We start from the raw sequence: 26,558 nt of genomic DNA on the forward strand, positions 1-26,558 counted from the left end.
TGGATTTTACCTTCTTTCAAATAAATGGATCAAAGGAAATTGGCCCTCTTCTTTCCTTACTGATGATAAAGTGTGGGAATGGAGATCTACTATCTGGAACTAATAAATGAGATTAAAACTATATATATATATATATATTTAATCACAGTTTTCTGCCAATTGAGATTCTTCAGCTGTAGTTTAGACATGTCTGTTTTATATGCCAAATGACTTCTGAACATGAGGTGAAGACAGTTAAGTGATTCTAAGACACAATTTTGACATCTTCTCATAAATAGAAGCATTTACTAAAGGAAGCGTTTTCTAAAATCTCTTTTTAAAAAATTTTAAGCACTTAAGGTGTAGGGTGGTGACTCATGCTTACAACCCTAGCACTTTGGAAGGCCGAGGCAGACGGATTGCTGGAGCTCAGGAGTTGGAGACTAGCCTCTGCAACATGATGAAATCTCATCTCTACAAAATACAAAAATTTGGTGCGCGTGGTAGCTAGTGCCTGTAATCTCAGCTACTTGGAGGACTGAGGCAGGAGAATTGCTTGAGCCCGGGCAGTCGAGGCTATAGTGAGCTGTGTTTGTGCCTGCATTCCAGCCTGGTGACAAAGTGAAACCCTGTCTCAAAAACAAAAACAAAAACAACTAAAAAATCTGAGCACTTACTAAACTGTGGTAACTTAAAAATTGCATTATTTGAAGGTAGAATTAGTGAGAATTATTCATCTGTTCTGTGAGTATCATGCAGAAATTTAGCCCTTTCGTGCCCTGCTTGTCAGTAAAATGTATTTAGATGTTTTCATAGTTTAGAATAGTAATAAGTGGTTTTATGATATTACTGTCCAAAATGTCCATTAGGGAGTGAAAAAAATTGTGCTCTTGCTGGCTGTTTTAGTAAACAGGAACCCTCTGGTGTCAGTTTCTTCTGTTGTATCAATGCCCTTGGGTTTTAGGTGCTCAAAGATGACACATAGGAACTGATGATAATTCTGTTCCCTCGAGGTCCACCACAGGGACCATATCTGGAGTGCCTGCTCTACTACTTTTCAGTTGCTTTCTTTCCTGATTGCCACAATTAAGACTGGTAAATCTTGTGTTGTGTTTTTTGTTCTTTAGTTACTGCATTACTGAAGTTCTTGAAGCACATTTTGGTCTTTGACTTTTTATTTTTTATCCCTTGTTTTATTAATTGGTAATAGTGGAGTTTTAAATGTTTATAAAAAATGAAAAGATTAACTTGTAAATCCCAAATTATGGTTAATTTAGGCCCAGTCCTTCATCCGGTTTTAACAGTAAGATACTACTCAGGGAGAACTGTGAATCGGTGCCCTGTTTGTTGAAAATTATGGAGTAAACCTATAAGGCGTAAGTGTTTTGGTTTTGTTATGTTCAGAAAACGTTTTACAGGCCTTATTATTTTCTTATTTTAATAGTTTTTTGGGTACAGGTGGTTTTTGGTTACCTGGATAAATTCTATAGTGGTGAATTTTGAGATTTTAGTGCACCCGTACACTGTCCCCAGTATGTAGTCTTTTAGCCCTCACCCTCTCCCAACCTACCCTCCTGGAGTCCCCAAAATCCATTATATCACTCTGTATGTATTTGCACCCTCATACCTTAGCTCCCACTTACAAGTGAGAACATAAAGTATTTGGTTTTCCGTTCCTGAGTTAGTTCCCGTAGAATAATGGCCTCCAGCTCCATCCAAGTTGTTCCAAAAGACATTATTTTGATTCTTTTTATGGCTGAATAGTAGTCTATGGTGTATATATGCCACATTTTCTTTATTCACTCTTTGGTCAATGAACACTTAAGAGTTCACATCTTTGCAATTGCAAATTGTGCTGCAATAAACATGTGTGTACATGTGTCTTTTCATATAATGACTTCTTTTCCTTTGGGTAGATACCCAGTAGTGGGATTGCTGGATCAAATGGTAGATCTACTTTTAGTTCTTTAAGGAATCTCCATACTGTTTTCCATAGTGGTTGTACTGATTTATATTTCTGGCAGGAGTGTAAACCACATCACGACAACATCTATTTTTTTTTTTTATTATTTTTAATTATGGCCATTCTTGCAGGAGCAAGGTGGTTTCTCATTGTGGTTTTCATTTGCATTTCCCTGGTGGTTAGTGATGCTGTTTGTTGGCTGTTTTTGTATATCTTCTTTTAAGAAATGTCTAATTCCATCCTTTGCCTACTTTTTGATGGGATTTTTTTTTTCTTGCTGATTTGTTTTGAGTTCCTTGTAGATTCTGTATTGTAGTACTTTGTTGGATGCATAGTTTGCAAATATTTTCTCCCACTCTGCAGGTTGTCTGTTTACTCTGCTGATGATTTCTTTTGCTGTGTAGAAGTTTTTAGTTTAATTAGGTTCCACTTACTTATCTACATTCTAAAAATTTAGAATTTTCATGGTTTCAGGTCTTAGATTTAAGCCTTTGATCTATCTTGAGCTGATTTTTGTATAAGGTGAGAGATGGGGATCTAGTTTCCTTCTTCTACATGTGGCTTGCCAGTTTTCCCAGCACCATTTATTGAATAGGGTGTCCTTTCCCCAGTTTATGTTTTCGTATGCTTTGTTGAAGATTGGCTGTATTTGGCTTTATTTTGTGGTACTCTATTCTGTTCCACTGGTATTAATGCCTGTTTTTATGCCAGTACCATGCCATTTTGGTAACTATAGCCTTGTAATATAATTTGAAGTCTGGTCAGGTGATGTACAGGCCTTGTTTGAAAGAAATCACATATTTGACTTATGTGGATAAAGGCAAGTTTCCAAACCCTTACAGCTCTGCCTTTAAAATTTTTGTTAGACTTTACCTTTTAATAAAATTTTGTTGGAATGGGGTACATTTATTCTTCTGAAAACTTGGATCTCTAATAATTAGTTGACATTAGTTTCCTGATCTTCTACTATGCTGAAGGGAACAGCATGACTGCTTTTATAAACTGAGTTTTATACCTGTTCACCTGTTCTTGTTTAATATACTTTAGAGCTCACTGATTACATTTGCCTAGTTCTACTTTTGTGTGTGTGAGGTGCTGAAGTATCTAGCTCATTAGGAAACTGATTTGTATAGATACTGGCTGTTGTTTATGAGATGATTATATCCCTAATATCAGCATTAATTGTTTGATAAATGAAAAAATTTTTTTTGAGATGGAGTTTCACTCTTGTTGCTGGAGTGCAATGGCATGATCTTGGCTCACTGCAAACTTCGTCTCCTGGGTTCAAGCGATTCTCCTGCCTCAGCCTCCCAAGCATCTGGGTTTATAGGCATGTGTCACCATGCCCGGCTAGTTTTGTATTTTTAGTAGAGCCGGTGTTTCACCATGTTGGTCAGGTTGGTCTCGAACTCCTGACCTCAGGTGATCCACCTGCCTTGGCCACCCAAAGTGCTGGGATTACAGGAGTGAGCCACTGTACCTGGCTGAAAATGGTATGTTGTAATGGAAAGAGTGCTGAGTTGGGAGTTAGGATTCATTCTTTTTTTTTTTTTTGAGTTGGAGTTTCGCTTTTGTTACCCAGGCTGGAGTGCAATGGCGCGATCTTGGCTCACCGCGACCTCTGCCTCCTGGGTTCAGGCAGTTCTCCTGCCTCAGCCTCCTGAGTAGCTGGGATTACAGGCACGCGCCACCATGCCCAGCTAATTTTTTGTATTTTTAGTAGAGACGGGCTTTCACCATGTTGACCAGGTTGGTCTCGATCTCTTGACCTCGTGATCCACCCACCTTGGCCTCCCAAAGTGCTGGGATTACAGGCTTGAGCCACTGCGCCCGGCCTAGGATTCATTCTTGTTTTTAACTTTGCAGCTTGCATTTTTGTGGCAAGTTTAATTTACATCTATAGGACTCCTTTTCTTCATCTGTAAAGTTGAAGAGATGAATTTTAATTATATTTAAAGATCTATCCTAGTTCATCTGACATTCTATAATTCTTTAATTCTACAGTTTTCTTTCTAGAAAACCAAATATTCTGTTAGTCATTGCATACTACTTCCCTCCTGTATAGGAGCTTGGAAAGTTGTGTTTTTGTAATCACTTAGTCAGAATTTATCACTCATACCATATCCTTTTGTGCACTATTGCTTTCTAAAATTGGTCTCAGCCTATGCTTATCTCTTATTTCTTCTCTGTTTTCTGGCCAGAAAGCTCCAGGATATTATCCCTAGGAGGTGCTTCACACTTACTCTCCATGTTTTTGCTCATGCTATTCCTTTTCTGTGCACTTTTTCCCATCCTGCAGCCACTTCGAGCCCCTATAACATTTTATTTATAATTATTTTGGCCTTGTATGATAGTTGTTTATGTATTGTGTTATGCTGTATAGGAGACTGTGAACTTCTTGAGGACAGGTGTTCAGTTTTTCATCACTTTACTAATCTTATTACTGATTTATACAATACTTTTCACATAACAGGGGCACAATATTTATGAAACTGAATTTGTAAAACAGTTAGAGCTACAGATACAGTCGGACAAAATACCTTTTTACTATTCATAAATAGTGAAAAATTAACAGGATAATAAAGAAATTACCATAGCCATTTTGAGTTGAAGAAGTATTTTAACCATCCAAAATGACTGCAGATATTTATATTCCGTGGTTACTTATATACTATCATTCCTGTCTACCATCTAGTCATTCTTACTGATTCATCTATATATTTGTATTTTCCCTGTCACCCATTTAACTGCTTGCCTTCATTTATCATTGTAGTTTAGCAGTGCCATGATCTTAAGCTTTTAATAGTACCTAATTTTGTTAACATTCTTGGTTTGATTTAAATATATAGTTTCCTGACTTTTGTCTCCTTGGTCTTGGTCATTGGCTTATCTACTTTAATCTTCTATTGCTCTTCTGTACTGTTCTAACTATTAACATTTCTTTTCACTGGCTCTTTAACTTTTGAGAAATTATTCTCTCCTTCTTAAAGACATTTTTTTGGGTTGCTATTTCTAGGTAAAGTTTACTTTGATAAGTATCTTAGAATCAATCTAGTGTTTAGAGTGGATGGTGGAATTGCTGTTCATCAAAAATGAGCTGAGTATCTTACAATAGCAGTCCTGGATCCTTTTAATAGTGGAAGAATGTCTGTAGGTCATGAGCATTAGCCCTTTTGTTAAAGTAGTTGATACTGATTATACAAATGAGAGATGTTAACGGGGATTTTTACAAGTGGACTTTTTGATGATTGATTCCCGAATTGTTGAGTTTATCAAAGAGTTTCAAAATGTCCATACTGTGTATGGGTAGAGATGAATCTTTTTCCTTTGGATTTATTAATCTCTTTACTCTTTAATTAATTGTCTCTGACAGGTGCATGGTTGGTTTGGACTGGATAAAAAGAAAAAGGCAAATAAGACAATGAGTAAAAAAACTGAAAATAAATAGGAAAAGCAAAAGATGTATTGTAAAAAGTTGCCTATCTTTGTGCTATTTGGAATTAATAGCCTTTATTGAAGGATCCTTGAGAACATTATGTGAAAGAAAGGGGACTTGAGAAGATAATGTGAGAAAGTCCAGAGAGAAGTTCTGTTGTACTAAGTTTAAAACCATGTTGATTTTAGTTTTATTTTTATAGCACATCTCAATCTCTTTTTAAGAGCTTACAGTATTAACAGATACTTAAGCTTTTATTTGTACAATAGCAAATAGTAGCTTGTATTTCCCTAAAGTATATTGACATTTAAATAGCTCTTAGAAAGCATATGAATACACTTACTGATACAGTATCTCTTTAAGGATACGAAAGAGGAAAAATATGCACTGTTTAACTGTTCTATAAGAAATAGTAAATAAACAAGGAACCCATATCCAAGACTCTTTTCCCTAGTATTTATAATAGAAGCATTTTATAGTAGAAAACAAAATTGCATGTAGACTTAAGAAAAGAATTTTGGTTAATTTTTTAGATAATATTAAGCCATTTATTTTATTTTAACAGGTATCTTTCAGATGAAGGCATTGAAGCTTGCACAAGCTCTCCTGACAAAGTCAATGTAAATGACATCATCCTGATTGCTCTCAATGTAGGTTATATTTATTAACTTGTAAACATTTGAAATCTGGAAGCTATATTTATAAAAAAGTCTCAGAATAAATTGGGTTATATGATAACTAATATAGAGAACATCTTATTTTGTTCATTTTAACTTGAAGTGATGTTTGTTGAATTTGGTAATCTCATATTAGTAAGTTATTAATATCTATATACAGAATCCGATGAAAAAGAAAAAAATGAAATTAATATTCCCTTTTTTCATTTACTCATCAGTTATAGACTTTTTAAACATTCTTATTTATATTTACTTCTTATTTACATACTATAGCTATGTAATAGTAGTAAAAACTGAATATTCATTAAAATGAATTGCTATTTAATTTACATTAGAAACTCTAGGTAGGTTATAACTTTTTGACAGTGGTATTTATTGTTTCAAAATAACTTTTCCTGATTATTTTGATAACTTTGATTGTTTCAGAATAATACTTATTATGGAACATTTCAGAAAATACAGAAAAGCAAAATAAGAAAACTAAATCTGCTTATAATTACTACTAATGTTCTAGTGTGTATTTCTTTTCTCTCTACCCAACTCTCTAGCTGTTTTTTTTTCCCCATAATTGGATTGGCTTTTGGATTTTTTCAAGTTATAAAAATGGTTTGAAATAAAAATGTAAATTAAACAGGCCAGGCACAGTGGCTCACGCCTATAATCCCAACACTTTGGGAGGCCGAGGCAGACGGATCATGGGGTCAGGAGTTCAAGACCAGCCTGGCCAATATGGTGAAATCCCATTTCTACTAAAAACACAAAAATTAGCTGGGCATGGTGGCTCGTGCCTGTAGTCCCAGCTACTTGGGAGGCTCAGGCAGAAGAATTGGGAGAACTTGGGAGGCGAAGGTTGCAGTGAGCTGAAATCACACCACTGCACTCCAGCCTGGGTAACAGAGTGAGACTCTGTCTCAAAAAAAAAAAAAAAAGAAAAAAAAAAAGTAAATAAACAAATGGTTTTTTCTCAGAGAACTATAGTCTGACAAATCCATCATATCACTGCAGAATCAATGTAAAGCAGAAATGATGGGCACTAAGAACATTTAAAATATAAATAAATATATAACTCTAGTTTTTTCTTTTAAAATTACATAAATTTATATTTATAGAATTAAACTTGGGTTTAAACAGATAAAATTTAAGTCCTAAACTGAGTCATTGTTTTTCAGCTTCTTTGAATTTTATTTAACAAGACAAGCAAGATCATTTATTTTGGTTTCTGAGCTAAGTATTTAGGTTTTTGATAAATAAAAGACTACTTTTTAAATAATAAGCATTAGTTAGAAATTTTGCATGTTATTTATGACTAAAAATGGTCATATTTCCTAGCTACTTTAGTTTTCTTTGTCTTGCACTCGAATTAGTTAATTCTATTCTTTAAAAATATTAGAAAGAACTCTATTTTCTTGTTTATTTAAGGAAAACTTTCTAAAGATTTTAGGAGAGATTTTATGACAATTTGTTGCTTTTTTTTTCTTATACATGCTGGTTAATACCAATAAACTATAATTGATATGAAAATTTAAATAAAATAAATCAAGATAAAATATTTATGCTGAGCACATAAGAGGTGCATGCTATTATCTGAATGAATTAATTTGTCTTTTTTATTTTCTCTGAAATATGTGTTTAAATACTCCAGACCAAAGCTATGATGTCATATGATAGCAAAAAAACTTTTTAATTAGGATGAAGCCTATGGCAGACAAATAATCTATTTTTCTAAGTTTGTCATCTTTTAATAAAATTTAGGCGTTTATAGTATCCTGTTGAATTTTTTTCAACTTTTGAGCGATTGTGGGAAATTAACCACTAGTTGAAAAAGACTTGTATTATTGATTCTTACTGTGCATATATGTACCCACACATGCATAGCTAATTATATATTGGGAGAATAATTCATGGATAAGTTTTCTTCTCTTCTTTCTATGGGGTACACACTGAGCTTGTTCCTTTATCTAACAATGAACAATGCAGTAACATGTATTTCTCTCCAGGGAAGCCCACTGGAGGCTAGTACTGAAGTCTTTTATTAAGCTGCCTGCAAAGGTACCTTCTGTGTAGCATGTGCCAAAATATCAGACCCCTCCCAGAAAACAGATGTCCATCATATATCATATTGTTTATATAAATAATCTATGTAGTGAACCACATTTTTAGTTAGGGAATGGTCTAAGTGCAAAGTCCCCAGCTGCCAGCCTAGAATTAACCTTGTAAGCTGGCCTTTCTAAAGATAGCTGCCTCAGACCTGCTATGTAACTTTTAGGCTTAGATTTTTGTGTTGAAAAGGAATGTTTTACATTTTTTGCTTTTTAAAGTGGAGAGTTAGAATATTAAGAAATGACATTGAAATCTAGTATGTAAGTTTTACATTCAAATACTAGAATTATTCAGAAAAATATTTAATGATAGCCCAGTCTTAAACTACTGATCACTATCCATTAGTAAAAATTTAAAAATGAATTATATTTTTATTTCTTTTAAGATTCTGTATAATATAAAATGATTTTCCAAATAGATATTCTCTTGAATTTACTTAAATAAATAGGGATTTTGTGTGTGTTTGTGTGTGTGTGTGTGTCTGTATGTATTTATGTGTGCATGTGTGTGTGTATGGGTAGGTAGATGCTTTGAAAATTATTTTTAAAGTTTTATAGGCAAAGCATTTTTCTGTATTATTATTTTTTGTTGTTCAGTATAACAGCATTCTTGGATCCAGTCATCGTCATAGCAATTTTGATATAATGGCATCTGAATAATAACATTGTCTTTATAGTACTTACATGTTGAGTTGAATTTAGGGCATTTAAATATTTGGTAGATCACTTTCCTCTTGCTAAAAAGGCATCAAAATAGCATTTGTATATTCAAGGACACATACTATATATATGTATGGCACTTTAGAAATTCTGTAAACTTTGAGTGTGAAGCCTGACAACAACTTTGTGAGATAGAGTTGGTGGTGTTTTTCCATTTTAGAGAGGAGTAAATTAACTGGGTGTAGAGAATTAGTGACAGTGTCCTAAATCATATGATTGCTTAATTACAGTTGGGATGGATCAAAGTTTAGGATTGTTGTCTGGTGCTCATTTATTTTACAGTGATGCCTCATTTTCATTTGAATTAAATTTCATAATTATTGAGAAAAACCAGAAATTAGGGATCATGATATATTATAAAATTTTTATGTGTTCTCTTTCTCATTCATATTTAAATATTTCAGCCTTTTGGTGACTTCAAAATAATGTGAATGTTTTCATGAAATGTTAGTTACATTATTGATATGATAGTTATGTATGTTAAGATAATTTTAAAAAGTACATGTTTTATACTTACTAAAATAAACATGTTGGCTAACATTTATTAAGTGCTTACTCTGTGCAAGTCATTACACTGAGTGCTTTGAGTCTATTAACATTTAATTTTAAAACAGTCTTAATATAGGGAAGACTGCTGTAAAAAAGTATTTTTTTAATCCTATGTGATTCAGTACTTTCCAAGTGAAAAGACATACAATGTGAGGTGCAGTTTATATTTCTTTTCATTTAGTTATTGGATTGAGGTAGCAAAAAGCCTATCTAAAGCATTGTTACCCAGGTGTCTGGATTTGGCTCTTAATTTGCCATGCAGTTCTCTTCAGTGAGTTTTAATTTGAGTGATCCCTGCATTACATAAAGGAATAAATTATGAATCACAGTAGTAAAAAACTGGAAAGAATCTGTGGGGATTATATAACTTATAGTCTTGTTTCTTAAGCTGATCACATGTGGATATTTCAAATAGGAGGATATTCTTTTATTGTAGGTGTTCAAATAAGATGGTCCTGCCCCTCTGTATGTATTTATTTCACATCACAGTAATTGTAATCATCTAGTGTTTTCTCCTTAAGTCTAACAAAAAATTTTCCCTTATAATTTATGTGGTTAAATGAACTCTAAGTCTGTTTTCTTTTATCTTGTTCTTAAGGTGATGAAGAGCTATTGTTTATTATAAGGAAAAATAAAACAATGCAACTTTAGTTATTATGCTAATCACACTATCTCAAGCATCAAGTTAATTTCTTAGTTTAAATAACTGGACCTTTTTTTTATGAGTACTGATAGTTTTCCTATGAACAAATTTCTTACCATTCCTTTATATTTTCACTTTCTAAAGAGGACACAGTCCTACAGTGTTCTGCTTTGTATGTAGATTGTGTAGTCAAAATTTTCTTTTTTTATGTCATAAATGCTATAACCTTGTTTATGTTAGTCCTTATATATTCCTTGCTGAGTTACAAGTACTTCTGCATTTTCATATTTCATTTGTTTACCAACTTCGATTTCTGTAAATTGTTTAAGCAAATGAAATTACTATAGTAAAGGTTACTATAACTTCTTTGGTATTCCAGTGGTATTGTTTCCTGGGATATTGTATGTTATGTAGCTTTATGTTATAGATATTATAGCCTATAGGGTGATATGTTTTTATGTAATGTCAAGGTTATATGGGATTCAATTTTAAAAAATATACTATGTGTATTTATTCAAAAGCTGTCATTTGATCTTGGAAGGTAACTAATTTTTTAGTAAGATCATAATTTACATAAATTAAGTATTAGATTTTAATAGAGAAGAGTTAGTATGTTAAAAGGTTACCTAAAGAAATATGACCAGGATTGAGGCCTTATATGTTACTATTCATCTTACTGGTATACTTACAACAACGTATTATGGGGCTATGTTACTTGAAAGATTCATAGCATATATAGATCTCATGACCAGTTAAAAGAAACTGAATTTTTGTTTCACAAGCCGTAAGTAATTTCATCTTTTGTTCATGAGATTAGATTTAAATTTACTCTTTTCTATAATTCCATTTTAATAATAATATTTTTATTTTAGACAGATCTGAGAACAATTGGCAAGAAATTCCTCCCTGCTGACATCAATAGTGGAAAGGTAGAAAAGGTAAAGAAAATCAATAACTTCTTAAATTATGCTAATTATGATAAATATGAACTAAATTACTGGAATTATTTTTTGTCAATAAAGACTGCAAACTCTGGAGGTGAACAGGTCACAAAATCATTGTTATGGTGACTTCCATGGAAAATTATTAAGAGTTAAACTTTTGGTGGCTTTTCAACATTTAAAAAAAAAAAACTTTTGTTTCAGGAATTATAACTATGGTATGCTTACATGAACCGTGAGACTTACCAGATGTAATTGGCGCTCATTACAAGGACCTTTTCTTATCTTTCAATTTTATTTACCTTTTTATTTTAGTTACCTTAATAAACTATTATGTTTATTTCATGAACTTGTTATATGCAAATATAAGATGAGGAAAGAATATTAGGAACAATTTGATGAAGCAGTGCATTTATTTATTGCCGTCATTTTGCAGTACACACATATGTATTCGTGTTGCTAATTTTTTTTGTGTCAGCAAATTATATTTTTACCTGAATGTTTAACGCTGCAAATTTAAGTTTATAATGTCTTTGTTTTCGTCAGGGGAAATGAAGTATATCTGGTTATCTTCCTTTGTGAATAATTATATACTTGAAGACATAATGTCACTGCCACAGCTTTCTTTTTGTGAAAGCCATCTATCTTGATTCCTTTGTTTATTCTCAGTCTCAAGCTTTTCTTTCATCTCTATTGTTCTTCTTAGAATCCTCTCCAGTTTCTTTACATTTCTTTTTCTTTTGGTTATGGTAGTTATCTCAAACTTCAGTGTGCACCAGAATTTGCTGGAGGTCTGGCTAGAACACAGATTGCTGGACCTCAAACCACCTCTAGTCCCTTCTGAGTTTCTGAATCATTAAGATTAGGATGGAATCCAAGAATTTGCATTTTGAACAGTTTTCCAGGAGGTGTAGAATTCTGGGGAGCATACTTAAAAAAGTAGGCAACAATATTGACTAGATCTGTTGAGTGCAACAAATCTCTATAGGAAAAGTAAATAATGTCAAAGCAGTGTCTGTACATCCTTACATTATTTTACTTAAGAAAATTTTTGAAGTTTTCTGGATTCTTGGTTTTCTGCTTTCTCTGTGTGTCCTAAAAGATGCTGAGAACTCACCTCTGCTACAAGCTGATGGGATAGTAGTACGGCGACTTTTGTCTGTTCCCTTCACTCTTTCAGAGTGTTTTTGCTTTTAAAAGTTTTGCACAGTGATCTCTTTAAGATTTCCTTTAGCTAACAAGGCGAAAAAGAATCTTAAAACTTTCTGATCTAGATTATTCTGTGTCAAATTTTATCTTTGAAAATATTATTAATGCAAATTAACTTTTCACATGAAAAAAATTTGATATCTCTGCTGTTCCTCTTTGATTATATTTTTTCTTTCATTACCTACTTCCAACACAATATTATTAATAAACTAATAGTTCTCTAGAATTATTATTTTCACATCATTCTTCTTTTTTTTTTTAATAGAGTTTTGCTCTGTTGCCCAGGTTGAAGTGCAGTGATGTGATCTCAGTTCACTGCATCCTCTGCCTCCTGGGTTCAGGTGATTGTCCCGCTTCAGCCTCCTGAGTAGCTGGGACTACAGACACGCACCACTATGCCTGGCTAATTTTTGTAGTTTTAGTAGAGGTGGGATTTCTCCATGTTGGCCAGTCTGTTCTCAAACTCCTGACCTCAAGTCATCCTCCCACCTTGGCCTCCCAAAGTACTGGGATTATAGATGTGAGCTGCCGTGCCTGGCCTTTTCACATAATTATTCTTATTTATATTATGTTATATGATATTTATGTGATATAAGAATATATATTATTCTCACAGAATTAATAATTGTCTTCACCAGTATTAATGATATTTTGAAAAATAATTTAACCATTTTAGAAGTTGACACACAGAAATTACTCATTTGGTTTGCCTTACATTGAGATATCACTTCACACCAGTTAGAATGGTGATCATTAAAAAATCAGGAGACAACAGATGCTGGAGAGGATGTGGAGAAATAGAAACACTTTTACACTGTTGGTGGGAGTGTAAATTAATTCAACCATTGTGGAAGACAGTGTGGTGATTCCTCAAGGATCTAGAACTAGAAATAACATTTGACCCAGCAATCTCATTACTGGGTATAAACCCAAAGGATTATAAATCATTCTATTATAAAGACACATGCACATGTATGTTTATTGTGGCACTGTTCACAATAGCAAAGACTTGGAACCAACCCAAATGCCCATCAATGATAGACTGGGTAAAGAAGATGTGGCACATATACACCATGGAATAATACTATGCAGCCATAAAAAAGGATGAGTTAATGTCCTTTGCAGAGACATGGTTGAAACTGGAAACCATCATTCTCAGCAAACTGATACAAGAACAGGAAACCAAACATGTATGTTCTCACTCATAAGTGGGTGTTGAACAATGAGAACACATGGACACAGGGAGGGGAACATCACATACCAGGGCCTGGGGTTGGTGGACTAGAGGAGGAATAGCAGGGGGTGGGGGGGTTGGGGAGGGATAGCATTAGGAGAAATACCTAATGTAGATGACAGGGCAGTGGATGCAGCAAACCACCATGGCACATGTATATCTATGTAATAAACCTGCACTATCTGCACATGTACACCAGAACTTAAAGTATAATAAAAAAATATATAACTATCTTCAGCCAAAGTAAATATTTAAGGAATGTATTTTTGATGTGAATTGAACTATTTTGGCTTCTTTGTTAGTAAAATAAGACTAATGTAGTAAAAGTTCCTTATTTATGTCTTCATTGGAATGCTTTATTAACCAGCATTTTACCATTAATGATGACTATAAATACATGACTCTAGAATCAGTCACTACTGCTCAGTTACTAACATTATGTAAGTTATAGTTTTTGTTTAAATTAACTCGGTTTTAATCTGTGAATAAGATATAGAACAACATTTGGCAAATAGAATATTTGAATGAGTAATCTGCCTATATCTCTTGACCATGCCAGATTTTGGTATAAAATTATATTTTCTAGTTATTCTTTTTTTTTTAATATATACATTAGAACAGAGTGAAGGAAAGAAAGAGCTGAGTTATCTAGTGATCGTTCACATAGGGCATGCTAGAAACCAATGTTCGAAAAGCCAACTTAGAAAATTTAAAATATATGATAGACTAGCTATTTCAAGAAGCAGAGGAAGCATGGTTGTGGCATGTTTCTGACTGAGGGTGGAGGGGAATTAAATGATAGGGACCAGTAACAGATTGGAAAGTCCAGACATAGGATCATTGCCCTGGATTTAAATCTTCTTTTTCCTGCTTACTAGTTTTTGTGACTTTTCACAAGTTAGTTAATCTTGCTAGGTTTTAAATTCCTTATTTAAATGCTACTCCCTTGCGACATTGAAGACCTCAATAAGATAATGTACGTGAAACACTAAATAGTACAATGCATATGGCAAGCTTTGAGAATTATGAGCAATTTAGGATGGTATTTTTGTCTTGGAAGTCTAAGAATATATGAATCCTTATTATGTCAGTTAGATATCTTGTTACTGAGTGATCTTCAAGGGGATTCAGTGAATATGGTAAATTGGTAAATCATTATTGTCTGGGTTTTGGCCCCAAACCCCATGCAGAACGCTACTACTTGAGGTAGGTTGGTCTCTGTGGTAGAATTAAGGCAAGCTAAAAGCCCTGCTCTGTTTCTACTAAGCTCCAAGACCGTCTGATACTACCATTTCTGAGGGAGAAAGCCAAAGGAGAATGAGGATTGGAGAGCATTTGACCCAATATTTAAGAAGCAGTTAAAAAGCAACAGGTCGGGAGAGGAGGCTGTCATCTTAGTAGAAGCCACCTCTATTAACCTTGTGTGGTCCCTTTGCAAGGGCCTCACCCATGTATTTTCCAACCACCTTGGAATCTCATTCACTAGGCCTGAGGCTCAATACAATGCTCTGGAGCTTCCCCAAGACAAATCATTAATCCTTTTTGGAGGTAGATTAAAGGAGTGTAGAGAGAAGTCTTCAAACTCATCTCTTGAAAGCCCAAAGTAAATGATCACACAGTGTGTATTATTATTTTTGTAATTAATAAAACTTGGATAATGCTGTTTACAGCCTTTGGGAACTTGAGAATGGAAAGGGAGAATGGGGAGCTGATATCTATGATCAGGTAAGAAAGATTCTAAGTCTGTAGTTAGAAGACAGCTAATCCTGGACACATTGAATTTACATCTCTCGTTCTAAGATACATCAGAGTCCTTCAGAAAGGCGTTGCCCTGAAGCTTTGAAACTGAAGGCTTAGTAATGACTATTATCACTGATTATTTTGGGAGAAGGTAGAATGGGAAAAAGTAGAAGTAACTTTATTACTAATTAATATAGTGGTTTTGCTCAGGTTCTTTTCTCTTTCTTCTATTCTCTTAACATTATTTTTCAATTTTTATCTTTTCTCCACAAAGTTCCCCCAGAACCTTGATGCAAAAGTTTCAGAAAAATTTAAAAACTGGTGACAGTTGGGTGATGACAACTTTTTCCAGGCTTTCAGATTTTCTTATAGACAATTTATATCTGATTCAAAAGCTGTAAAAAGTGTGAGTGGAGGTAAGTGTGTTAGGGAAGCTGTATTTTGCAACTGCTTTTCTGAGTTTTTCAGGGCATGTGTTATTTTTCTCAGATATTACCAAGTCCTAGGACTGCTGTTGCAGCTCATAGGCTAAAAATTATGGAAAAAGTCATGATAAAAAGGAAGTATAACTGTTAATATTCTTAATATTCTTCTTCTATTTTAATATCTTGCTGTAGCTTTTTAAATCAAGGTGTAAAAGTTAATAATAAAATATAGTTTAGTTGAAAATACTTTGTTACCAATGCAGCTACCTGAGGACCTCATGTACTGCTATGGAGTCCTAACTATACAGTCTTTCAGTTCTGTGTTTATTTTTTCTAAGTTATAAGAATGACAGGTTATGTATGCCTTTTTAAATGTAAAACTATGATTAAGACTAGTTTTCCCAAGTACGAGTGACTGTCTCAAACCTCCGCAGTACTGACATCAACCACAAGATGGCTTCACTGCCTTTAAATTCAAAGTAAATGTTCTCTTGCCCTTGGACAGTCTAGAAATTGGATGTTTTTAAAAAGAAAAGGAATTGAAAAAGTTTTAAGTTTTGATTTAATAAAATAATATCATGGTTCCTATATGTTAATTTAGTCTGTGTTAAGTAATACAATTTGTTTTTTTTAGTAAGCTGTATATTAAAATTTAACATCTACTTGTAATTTTAGAAAAAATGGATTGCTAAAACTCTTATGCTTTATTTACAAGTCCTTATTGCTAATTAGTAATAGGAATTCTGTGGAGTTTAAATAGATACTCTTTTGGATAATTGAAAAATAAACTATTCACCCTTACCTTTTTTTTTTTTTTTGGTTCCAAGGAACAAAAAGAGAAGTGAGAATAGGAAAAGTATTACTTTTGGCTGGTAGTCCCACATACTTTCCCAGTGTTCATTTGCTATAAATTACTTTATGATTGAATATGAGTAACTTATATGCCATACTGTTATTTTGAGGGTTAAAAGGAGACTTTTTACTTTCAGGGAATCTTAAGTTTGGGAAAACCTATTCAAGATTATCTTGTCAATTTCTTAATTATAAGGCATTTATTAAATGTTTTAAAAATTCCTAAGAGGTAGTAGATCTTCTAGTTAATATAACGTTATATAATTCAGAAAGTTTAAATTTTATTATTATTTATTTTCCACTTAAAACTCCCTTGCCACATATGAATATCATTTGAAACATTTGAGGTTAGGATTAGGTACTGCCTTCCATACAGTTATTTCTTCCAATATTCTTGATGCTTTTCATCTGCTCCCCTCTTGATCTTTTTTGGCACAAGAATCTACCTTACCCAGGACAACCCTGGTTTTTAGTGAATTCTCATAATCGTTGTTTTGTTTTTCTTCTGTCATTTGTTGAGGATCTACTCTATGCTAGGTCCCATGTTAAATAATTTATATTTATTATCTATACAATATTCAGAGCAACACAAAAAATATAAACTATTACAGCCTTCCCTTTTATTTTAGAGATAAGAGAATTGCACCTTCCCTAAGTTCACAGTTTTTTTGTCGCTATAGCACCTGAGTGTCCTTCCCTCAGCTGTCAGACAAATGGCTCTTTATTTTTCAGATTCCAACTGAAGTGTGACCCTACTTCCCTTCTAAGTTTCTTGACCTCTTTTGAGCAGAATTAATTTTTAAATATGGATGTTCTTATTGCCCTTTATACCTACATCTGTTTTTAGTATGTAACAAATATTATCATGCTTTTAGAATATGCACTACAAAGAAGACAGACTGTGCCGTGAGATAGATCTGAATTGGAGTTCTGATTTGCCTCTTACTGACTGACCACTGTTAAAGTACTTTACCGTCTATCCTTAATTTTCTTATTTAGTATACACAAATATTCCTGATGTGCTTTATCTATCTGGAGGTAAATTAAAGAACTTATGTAAAGATCCTGCTACATTTTCTGGTGTATGTCTAGAAAGTGCTAAGTAAATTATAGTTAAAGCACTAGATTTTTTTTTTTTATCAGTTTCTGTATGTATATTTGTGTTAAGTGATAGCAGTATAGAGATCAAGATAGCCTCTGTCTTCTTGGAGCACATAGCCTAATGAGAGATTGAGAAAACAACAATGTCAATGTAGTGAAACAAATGCTATGTCAAAGGTGTGTACAATAAAGGGGCAGCTGTTTCAGTTTAGTGAGGTTATTAGGTTGCTTTTCTTGCTAGCCTGTTAAGCTTTTAGATATGTGATATTCAATGAAGGAATGGTGGTTAGATGCCCCATATGGGATCGTATTTAAAATATTAGGGTATTGACATATGGTACATACACACATACACACACAGATTACACATACATACCATATTTAATATTTTCTATTACACAAAAAGCTCCTTTGTAGTAGAAACTAAAGAATAGAAAATAAAGCTTGACGGATATTCACTGGTAACAATACATGGAAGATAAGTATAGTGGATATTTGTAATTTCTAAAACCTGAATTCTCTCCCTGTGTTTGGGGGAATTTCGCATTTTAAGAGTCTTGGTAATAGAGAAGAAGAAAATGCCAGATACTTTTCTCCCAGCCTCCTTTGCAGCTATGCTAGTCAGGTGTAGCTGCCTTGAAGTTGGGCCATTTACACACACAAAAAGCAGGAACTGTGGAGAATCCTGTCTAGTAATAGTTGAAGCTACAGCAAGATTGTTTCTGGAGTAGTAGCTGCAGGAGTGCCAGAGTAAGTGTCCAGAGCTAATGAGATCACTGGTACAAGGCATAGTGTTAGATGCTTGCAGTTGGCTGGATCCAGCTTGTTCCAGCTCATGAAGTTGATTGTTGGCATCTTTCCCCAATTTAGAGTGCAGTAACATCCAGTTGATGGTTGTGGTTGGCCATGGAAATTGGCACAAATTACCCAGTAGAGTGGCTTTTCCCCTGTCCCTCTACCAGAAGTATTTTACCAACACACCTCTGCACGCGTGTAACAGTTTTCCTAAGGAATATAACCAGGAATGAAACTCTACTGCATCGTGGAATTAAGCCAGTATTCAACTTTACAAGATAATGCCAAATTATCTTGCAAAGCACTTGTATCAGCTTATGTTACCTTCAGTATTGTATATGAGAGGTATACAGTTGAGCCATATCTTTTGTGGCACTTGAAATTATCAAAATTTTCTAATCTTGTGATTGTAAAATACGTTATTTTTCCTTAGATTAGTCTCTTCCCTGCGCATACAGAGTTTTCGAATCAAATGATTAAGACTTAAAATATCATGTTGGAGTTTTGATTGAAATTGTATTGAATCTGCACATTAGCTTAAAAAACATCTTTATATGATATGATATTACAGTGAAATGCTGGTAAAATGCTTCTCTGAAGAGCGAAAAAGAGCCCTGACACGTAGGATTTGCCATTTTCTATAGTATAAATATTCTCTGTATGGCTGATTATAAGCTGTGTTATGAAATCACTGAACCTGGAATTAGGAAGAAATGCGTATAAAGAAAGCTCTTGTGAGCTGGTATAAGCTGGCTCCAGCACAACCCTGGATATATCTCTTCATTTATTAATTCTTTCTATAAACTTTTATAACTTATTGGAAATATATAGGCTGTGCATCTTTTGTAAGCTTTATTCCTGGATCTTAGAAATTTTTTAAAGTACTATTTCTATCTGTTACTGGTACATGGAAAGGCAGCTGATATTTGTATATTGATTGTAATTCTGTCACCTTCCAGTTACTATTCTTACATTATTATTCTTATATAGTCTTATATTCTTATTATTATTCCAGTTATAATTTTAAAAATACCATTTATAATAATATAAGAATAATATATTATTCTATATATTCTTTTATGTTTCTCTATAAATTTGCCTTTTCTTGATATTTCACATGAATGGAATCACATTATAGCTTGTTGTATCTATCATTTAGTGTAATATTTTTTAGGGTAATCTATTAAATAGCGTATGTCAATAGTTTTTCCTATTTATTGGTGAGTAATATTCCATTGTATGGATATATCTTTATTGGTGAGTAATGTTCCATTGTATGGATATATCACATTTTGTTCTTCCACTTACTATTAGATTGTTGCAAAAGTAATTGCAGGTTTTGATATTACTTGTGTCTTATTACTGTTACCAGTTCTTAAATTGTTGGTTTGTGCCTTTACTCTTTGCTTCTTCATCACTCTTGTCAGTTATCAATTTCATGTCTTTGTTACATTAGACTTTGTTAATGTTCTTAATGTATTTTTAGTTTGATTCATTTATTTTTCTCCTACCTGATTTGAACTCATTGCTTTTTTTTTCTCAACTTCTTAGTTCAACTCAGTTTTACTTTTTCAAAAATAGGTTTTAAGATATACCAAAGAAACTATACAATACAAAATTTAACAATGAAGTTAAAGTATATAGCAAAAGCCAAATATGACAATACACATGAATAATAATTTAAAATAAGCCTTTCAATCCTAGAAAACTAAAATGGGGAGAACTTTACTGAAGGGTAACATATATAAAATAAGGACTAATAGCAAGGAACAATTCTAAACATTTTCCCAATGACCTGACTAAGCCTCAAAAAGACAGCTTAGGAAAATGATTAACATGTAGTTTTTATTTTTTCCTAGTCAAGTCAGTTCTACTTAGGTAAATCTGGTTACCAATTAATATATAGATAAATTAGAATAACTTTTTTTCTACTCAATTACTATCATTTTTTCTTTTTCACCTTTTCCCTAATTTTCTCCAGCAACACTGTTCTTTGGTTTGATCAGTTGAACTCAATAGGTTTGGTACCTAAAATGAGTATCAACTCTTATTGTAATAGCACTTGAGAAATGCAGTCCTTGAAAAGGCAAATCTTTAACCAAGGTGCTTGACAAAGTTAAGTATCCATTCTCCATATGACAATGTCTCTCATGTTAATCACTAGGTTAATGGCCGCTCTTGGCTAGATCAAATGACCCTGTGTGATACTGGAATGCTCCCTGGTGAGGTACTGTAGAGCTTTGTGCACAAACACCCACCCATTTAAGCTTCCAATAAATACAAAGCATCATTTTAAACTATTTCAGTAGAATAAATTAAAAATATTGCATTTCTGTTGGCCTGCTTTGCTTTTTAAGCTGGCTTGGAGTGCTGTTCGTGACATAGAATCTGACAACTTCTTAGTTCAACTCATTAGTTTTCTTTTTCAGTTTTCTTTATTTTAACGCTATTAAATTTTTTTCTAGCACTGATTTAACTATACTCCTGTATTTATATAGGAAATATATGTGTATTTACATATTTATAAACATAACTATATATTTAGATATGAAGATTTTATACATGGTACTTTCATTATTCAGCTCTAAATATTTTTCAATTAATCTTATTATTCTTTACCTATTTTGATTACAGAATATTAGATTTTTTTGGTTACAGATTTCTAATTCAGTTACATTGTGATCAGAGGATTTAGACTGAATGTTAGCTCTATTTTGAAATTTGTAGAGTCTTTATGGCTTGTTACGTATTTGTAAATGTCACATGTATGCTAGAGAAGATAGTTGTTTCTATTGGGTTTAAAGTTCTATATAAATTTTCTAGTTTAGGCTTCTTATTTCGTAGTTGTGCTTGATAATTACAAATTCTCAAGTCCTTAGGGGCTTAAAATTTTTTTAATTTTATGTTTTTCAATCATTGTAACTTGTTTCCTTGTAAGGCTCATGATAGATTGTTAGAATTTCATTTTTCTTGATCTTTCTGTTTAAGGATCGTGGCCACTTGAATCAGAAATGCTGTTTTTTTAAAGAAGCGATATGTGCTTGTTTCTGCTTTGAGCTAGTGGGGGTGCTATTGACTTACAGTTAGTTAAAGTGCTGGCTAAGTTTAACTTTGCCCCTTTGCCACCAGTCTAAAGCTGAAACTCTTAGTTGCAGTGTTGTTACTGCAAGAAGCAAACATACAGCTTCTCTAGAGAGAAATGTCCAAATTGGAGTTCCCCAGATATAGGCATCTCTGTGTAACATTGGGAATGTTTCTGAAATTTCTAACAATGTATAGTTGTTTTTTATTTTTGTTTTCTTGGGTCCGATACCATACTTAGAATGGCATAGGGGGTGTGACAAATCAAACTTTATTTTTTCTCTCTTTCTATCCCAAGTCTATGTTTATTTATTAAAGTCAAATTGTGTTAAGGTGATATTGAGTTGTTGGACAGAGAAAGTAGGTAAAAAAGAGGTTGTGATAAATGCTATTTAAAGCTTATCTTTCAGGCTTTTAAAACAGCTGTAGGCAGAATTCGTATTTCTTCTTCCAATGCAGCTTTTTTGAAACATTGCCCTGTTGCTTGGGCCTCAAGGTAAAGATGTGAATAATCTAGTCAAAACCCTTCCTTGAAATAAAAGAATGGATGAAAAAATGAGCCCTAGGAAATCTCCCCTGAAGCCACTGGAAATGCTTTTGGAAGTAGTAATAGAGTAGAGAAAGAAATGAATTATGACTTTAGTAGATAGAAAAACTATGGAAGATGAAACTATTTCATTTTCTCCTTATTTTAATTTACTTTGCAATAATGGAGCATTGATTGGAACTGAATCATACTTACAGATTCCTTTTGGGTATATACTTTGTTTCTAGGGTTGATAGAGAATGTGATGCTTATGTTGTAAGGTATATAGATTAATTTCTTTCTCAAGGAAATTAGTAAGATTACAAAAATAGGTCAGGTGTGGTTGCTCACGCCTGTAATCCCAGCACTTTGGAAGGCCAAGGTGGATGGATCACCTGAGGACAGGAGTTCGAGACCAGTCTGGCCAACGTGGTGAAACCCCATCTCTACTAAAAAAGATACAAAAATTAGCTGGGTGTGGTTGCTCACACCTGTAATCCCAGCTACTGGGAAGGCTGAGGAAGGGGAATCACTTGAATGAAGGTGGAGATTGCAGTAAGCCAAGATCAAGCCATTGCACTCCAGCCTGGGTGACAGAGGGAGTCTACGTCTCAAAAAAAAAAAAAAAAAAAGTTTACAAAAATAAATGGCTGGCATATATTTTCAGGCTAAGTGTCTTAAATGGTTTCTAGAGTTAAGAAAAAAAATCCGTTGTAAGTGTTTATCCAGGTGTGATCATACTGTAGAGAATTGGTCCCCTGTCATCCAAACTTTGGAGAGTCTGACACACAAGAATGTTATTTAGTATGATCAATAAATTAATAAACTAACAACCATTGAAATCTAATATTTTATATCAGTTTGTTTGACTAGTTAGGAGTTTAGATGACAGAGGTGTTCATCTACCTCAGGAGAAGGAATGATGCCTGGATTAACAGCCTAAGAGAGTATTTCTAGCAGATACTTAATATTATTTATTAAAGTTAAAGAGGCTTACCTGGAGGCACAATGATACATCATTCTAAGCCATTAAAACTTTTTATAGTAATTTATTTTGATTGTTTCTTATTACTCATACAAAAGAGAAAATCAGATTAAAGAAAGCTTGGGTGATCAAAATTAATCCTTTTTATTATTTTTATTTGAAATTGGTATTTTTGTTTTTACTTTGGAGTTGCTCTTGACAGTAGTTAAGAAAGATTTTGAAATTCTTGTCTATTTTGTGGATGTTTAGATGATATATATATATTTTTTGGTCTTTTTTATTGCATTTTGGGTTTTGGAGTACATGTGAAGGACATGCGAGATTGTTGCATAGGTACACACATGGCAGTGTGATTTGCTGCCTTCCTCCCCATCAACTATATCTGGCATTTCTCCCCATGCTATCTCTCCCCAAAGATGATATATATATATTTTTTTTTGAGCCAGGTTCTCGCTCTGTCACCTGGGCTGGAGTGCAGGGGCACAATCATGGTTCACTATAGCCTCCACCTCCCAGGCTCAAGAGATCCTGCCATCTCAGCCTCCCAAGTAGCTGGGACTACAAGCACACACACCATCATGCTTGGCTAATTTTTGTACTTTTTGTAGAGGTGGGGGTCTCCCTATGTAGCCCAGGCTGATCTCAAACTCTTAGGTTTAAGCAACCTACCCACCTCCGTCTCCCAAAGTGCTAGGGTTACAGGCCTGAGTCACTGCGCCCAGCCTTAAGATGATTTTTGATTCAGGATTTAAGATCTTAGAACCACAACATTAAAAAAATTTTATTATGTATATTTTATTTAGGTCCAGTACTTCCTGTTTTAACTACAGAGTATAAGAAACTGAATATTATAAGCAGAATAATGAAAAAAAGTCTTTATATATACTGGTTTACTCGTAGAATATTTCTGAACTGTGGAACTACTAACTTAAGGCTTAATGATTCAAATTAAGAAGTGACAAGAGATTCTGTAAAATTCGTGGGTTTCTCAGGAGGCTCTAATAAATAATACCTCCTTTTCTACTTTGGTTTTGAACCAATTAACAAGAGTGGTATATATGGGCCAAAATAACTTTATTACTGATTAAAATATATTTTGAAGATGTGTCTTAGTGGGGCAGCCAAATGGACACATTAACTGAACCACAAAACATGTAGGCTTGTACACTCACTCATGGAAGTGCCAATCCAGTGAGGAGTCTGAATAAGTGCCCCCTCCCTCATGTTCCCTAGCTAGGCTAGATCTCAAGAGGAAGATGAGTGAGGCTGAGGCTAACATACAGTATTTTCTTCACAATCAGGTAACTTATTCCATAAGTGGGTATGTTAATTAGCTGAGGCTGCTGTAACAAATTACCACAAACTTGGTGGATTCAAACAATGGAAATTTATTTTCTCACAGTTTTGCAGGCCAGAAGTCTAAAAGGATCAGCAGGGTTGGTTCCTGTTGGAGGCTCTGAGGGAGTATCAGTTCCATGCTTCTCTCCTAGCTTTTGGTAGATGTAGTGGTCCTTGGCCTTTTTCGGCTTGTAGATGCATAAGTTTAATTTCTGCCTTCATTTTCACATGGTTTTTATACCCTGTCTCTCTCTGTTTCCCTTTCTCTCCTAAGGACACTCATCATTGGCTGTAGGGCCCACTATTTCACAATGTTCTCATCTCTAGATCCTTACCTTAGTTATATCTGAAAACAGCCTTGTTCCCAAATGAGGTCACATTTATAGGTTCCAGGTAGACTTGTCTTTTGGTAGGGCCACTATTTAACCCACTAAAAGGGGTGGAGAGGCCAGAAGTTGGATTAATTAAATAAGTAAAGTTGCTGCTTGCTTGGAATTCAGCACTTGGGACAGGTGTTTCTCCCTATCCTTCATTCCTCAGATCTTTGTTCTCATAGTCAACCAGATGTAGGAGATCACCAAAATAGTCCTATTCCTGCCCTATGTTTGCATCATTGGCATATCTTCAATTTGTGTTTCTTTGACAGAATCTTTCAAAGTGACTTACCCATTTTATGAGCATTAGTAGGTAAAAATAGGTAATGTAATACATATGTCCATTTAACTGTGCACAAAGAACAGGCAGTTTGTCACAATACACTGAAAACAAGGGAAGGTGTCATGCCAACACCCAGGGATTTAGAACTACCAAAATTCCACAAAGATGCCTAGTTACCTGTGTTGTATGGATTGAATAAGGGGTACGATTATTGCTCTGGATATCAAATATTGGTAAAGTTGGACTTTTTTGGCTACTAAACATTAAATAAAAGCAAATGTTTTCCTCCTACATTTGAATGGAAATATAGTGCCTAGGATGCATGAGTCTCACTTTGGAACACATAGACCTAGATCATCACCAACTGTGTGGTGGGTTTTTTGCAACGATGTAAGTGGCCTAACTCCATGCTCTCCATGTATAGAGCACTTGAAATACGGCTAGTATGATTGAGCAATTGAATTTTAAATTTCACTTAATTTTAATTAAATGCAAATTTAAATAGCTACATGTGGCTGGAGGATTGTATTGGACAGCACAGACTAGATATTTGTCAATGCCTAGGCTGAAAATATTGGGTACCAAAATAAACGGAATTACGACTTTACAATAACTATAACATGCCCTTGATAAATGTCCTTATTTTAATGGCATTAACAAAACCAAAAGAAAAAGTTTATCCTGAATTAGCAGCTTATCTATACTTGTTAAGAGTTTTGGATTTGCTTCAACTTGGAATTTTTTTCTTAATTGAAAATTAGATGAAATTTTAGATTCTCTTTTCTAATTATATTATCTAGGCCTAAATTTATTGTAACAAAATTATTCCTTTTTTAGGCAAAATACTGGTAAATATGGAGTAGAAATTTTTCAACTTGGGAACATGCTTGCTCAAGAAATTTAGTGTAAATATCTGTTAGTCATTTTGCATTTCTCTTTGCTGGAAATATAAATTAATTTGAAGCCTATTTTTAAGAATGTCTTTCTCCCCTAAGGTATAATACTACTTAAAGATGTAGAAGTTGTCACTTTAGTTAAATTTACTTTTCAGACATGTAAGCAGATTCTACTGTTATTTCTGAACTTTGCTCTAAGTATTTTTGTTCTATTTTTATATTTTTATCTTTGATTGAAATTTGGCTAACACATATAGCATTAGATTTAATATCAAAGTTAAAGTTTTTATTTTAAAAAGGAGAATGTGAAAATATGTTAATTACAACTCATACTTGAACTTAATGTAGTTTTGGTGGTATTGTATTCTTCATGTATACCAGAAGAGGGTGCACTTTAAACTTGATGTCTTTGAATAGAAAGCATTCTTTTGTTGTTGTTGTTGTTTTGAGATGGAGTCTAGCTTTGTCACCTCAGGCTGGAGTGCAATGGCTTGATCTCAGCTCACTGCCACCTCCACTTCCCAGATTCAAGAGATTCTTCTGCCTCAGCCTCCCGAGTAGCTGGGATTACAGGTGCACGCTACCATGCCCAGTTAATTTTTGTATTTTTAGGAGAGACAGAGTTTCACCGTGTTGGCCAGACTGAGGTCACAAGCTCCTGACCTCAGTTGATCCCCCTGTCTCAGTCTTTCAAAGTGCTGGGATTACAGGT

At 33.8% G+C, this 26,558-nt stretch overlaps 1 protein-coding gene across 7 annotated transcripts in view; it reads left to right on the plus strand.

Annotated features, from left to right (window-relative positions):
• The window catches only part of TDRD3 (tudor domain containing 3), a 194,648-nt gene that overhangs the window by 37,028 nt on the left and 131,062 nt on the right, over positions 1 to 26,558 (plus strand). For 6 of the 7 annotated variants that reach the window (XM_064369127.1, XM_021667174.2, XM_064369128.1 and 3 more), the window contains exons 2-3: positions 5,944 to 6,028; positions 10,939 to 11,004. In XM_064369127.1, coding sequence (XP_064225197.1) covers positions 5,944 to 6,028; positions 10,939 to 11,004 — 151 coding nt within the window. Of the gene's footprint in view, positions 1 to 5,943; positions 6,029 to 10,938; positions 11,005 to 26,558 lie in introns of those variants that run through there. The other variant, XM_064369129.1, reaches the window with a different exon arrangement.

This window comes from Aotus nancymaae, unplaced genomic scaffold, assembly GCF_030222135.1.
Source record: "Aotus nancymaae isolate 86718 unplaced genomic scaffold, 86718_ANA_hifiasm-v0.15.2.pri h1tg000088l, whole genome shotgun sequence".
NCBI classification, from domain to species: Eukaryota; Metazoa; Chordata; class Mammalia; order Primates; family Aotidae; genus Aotus; species Aotus nancymaae.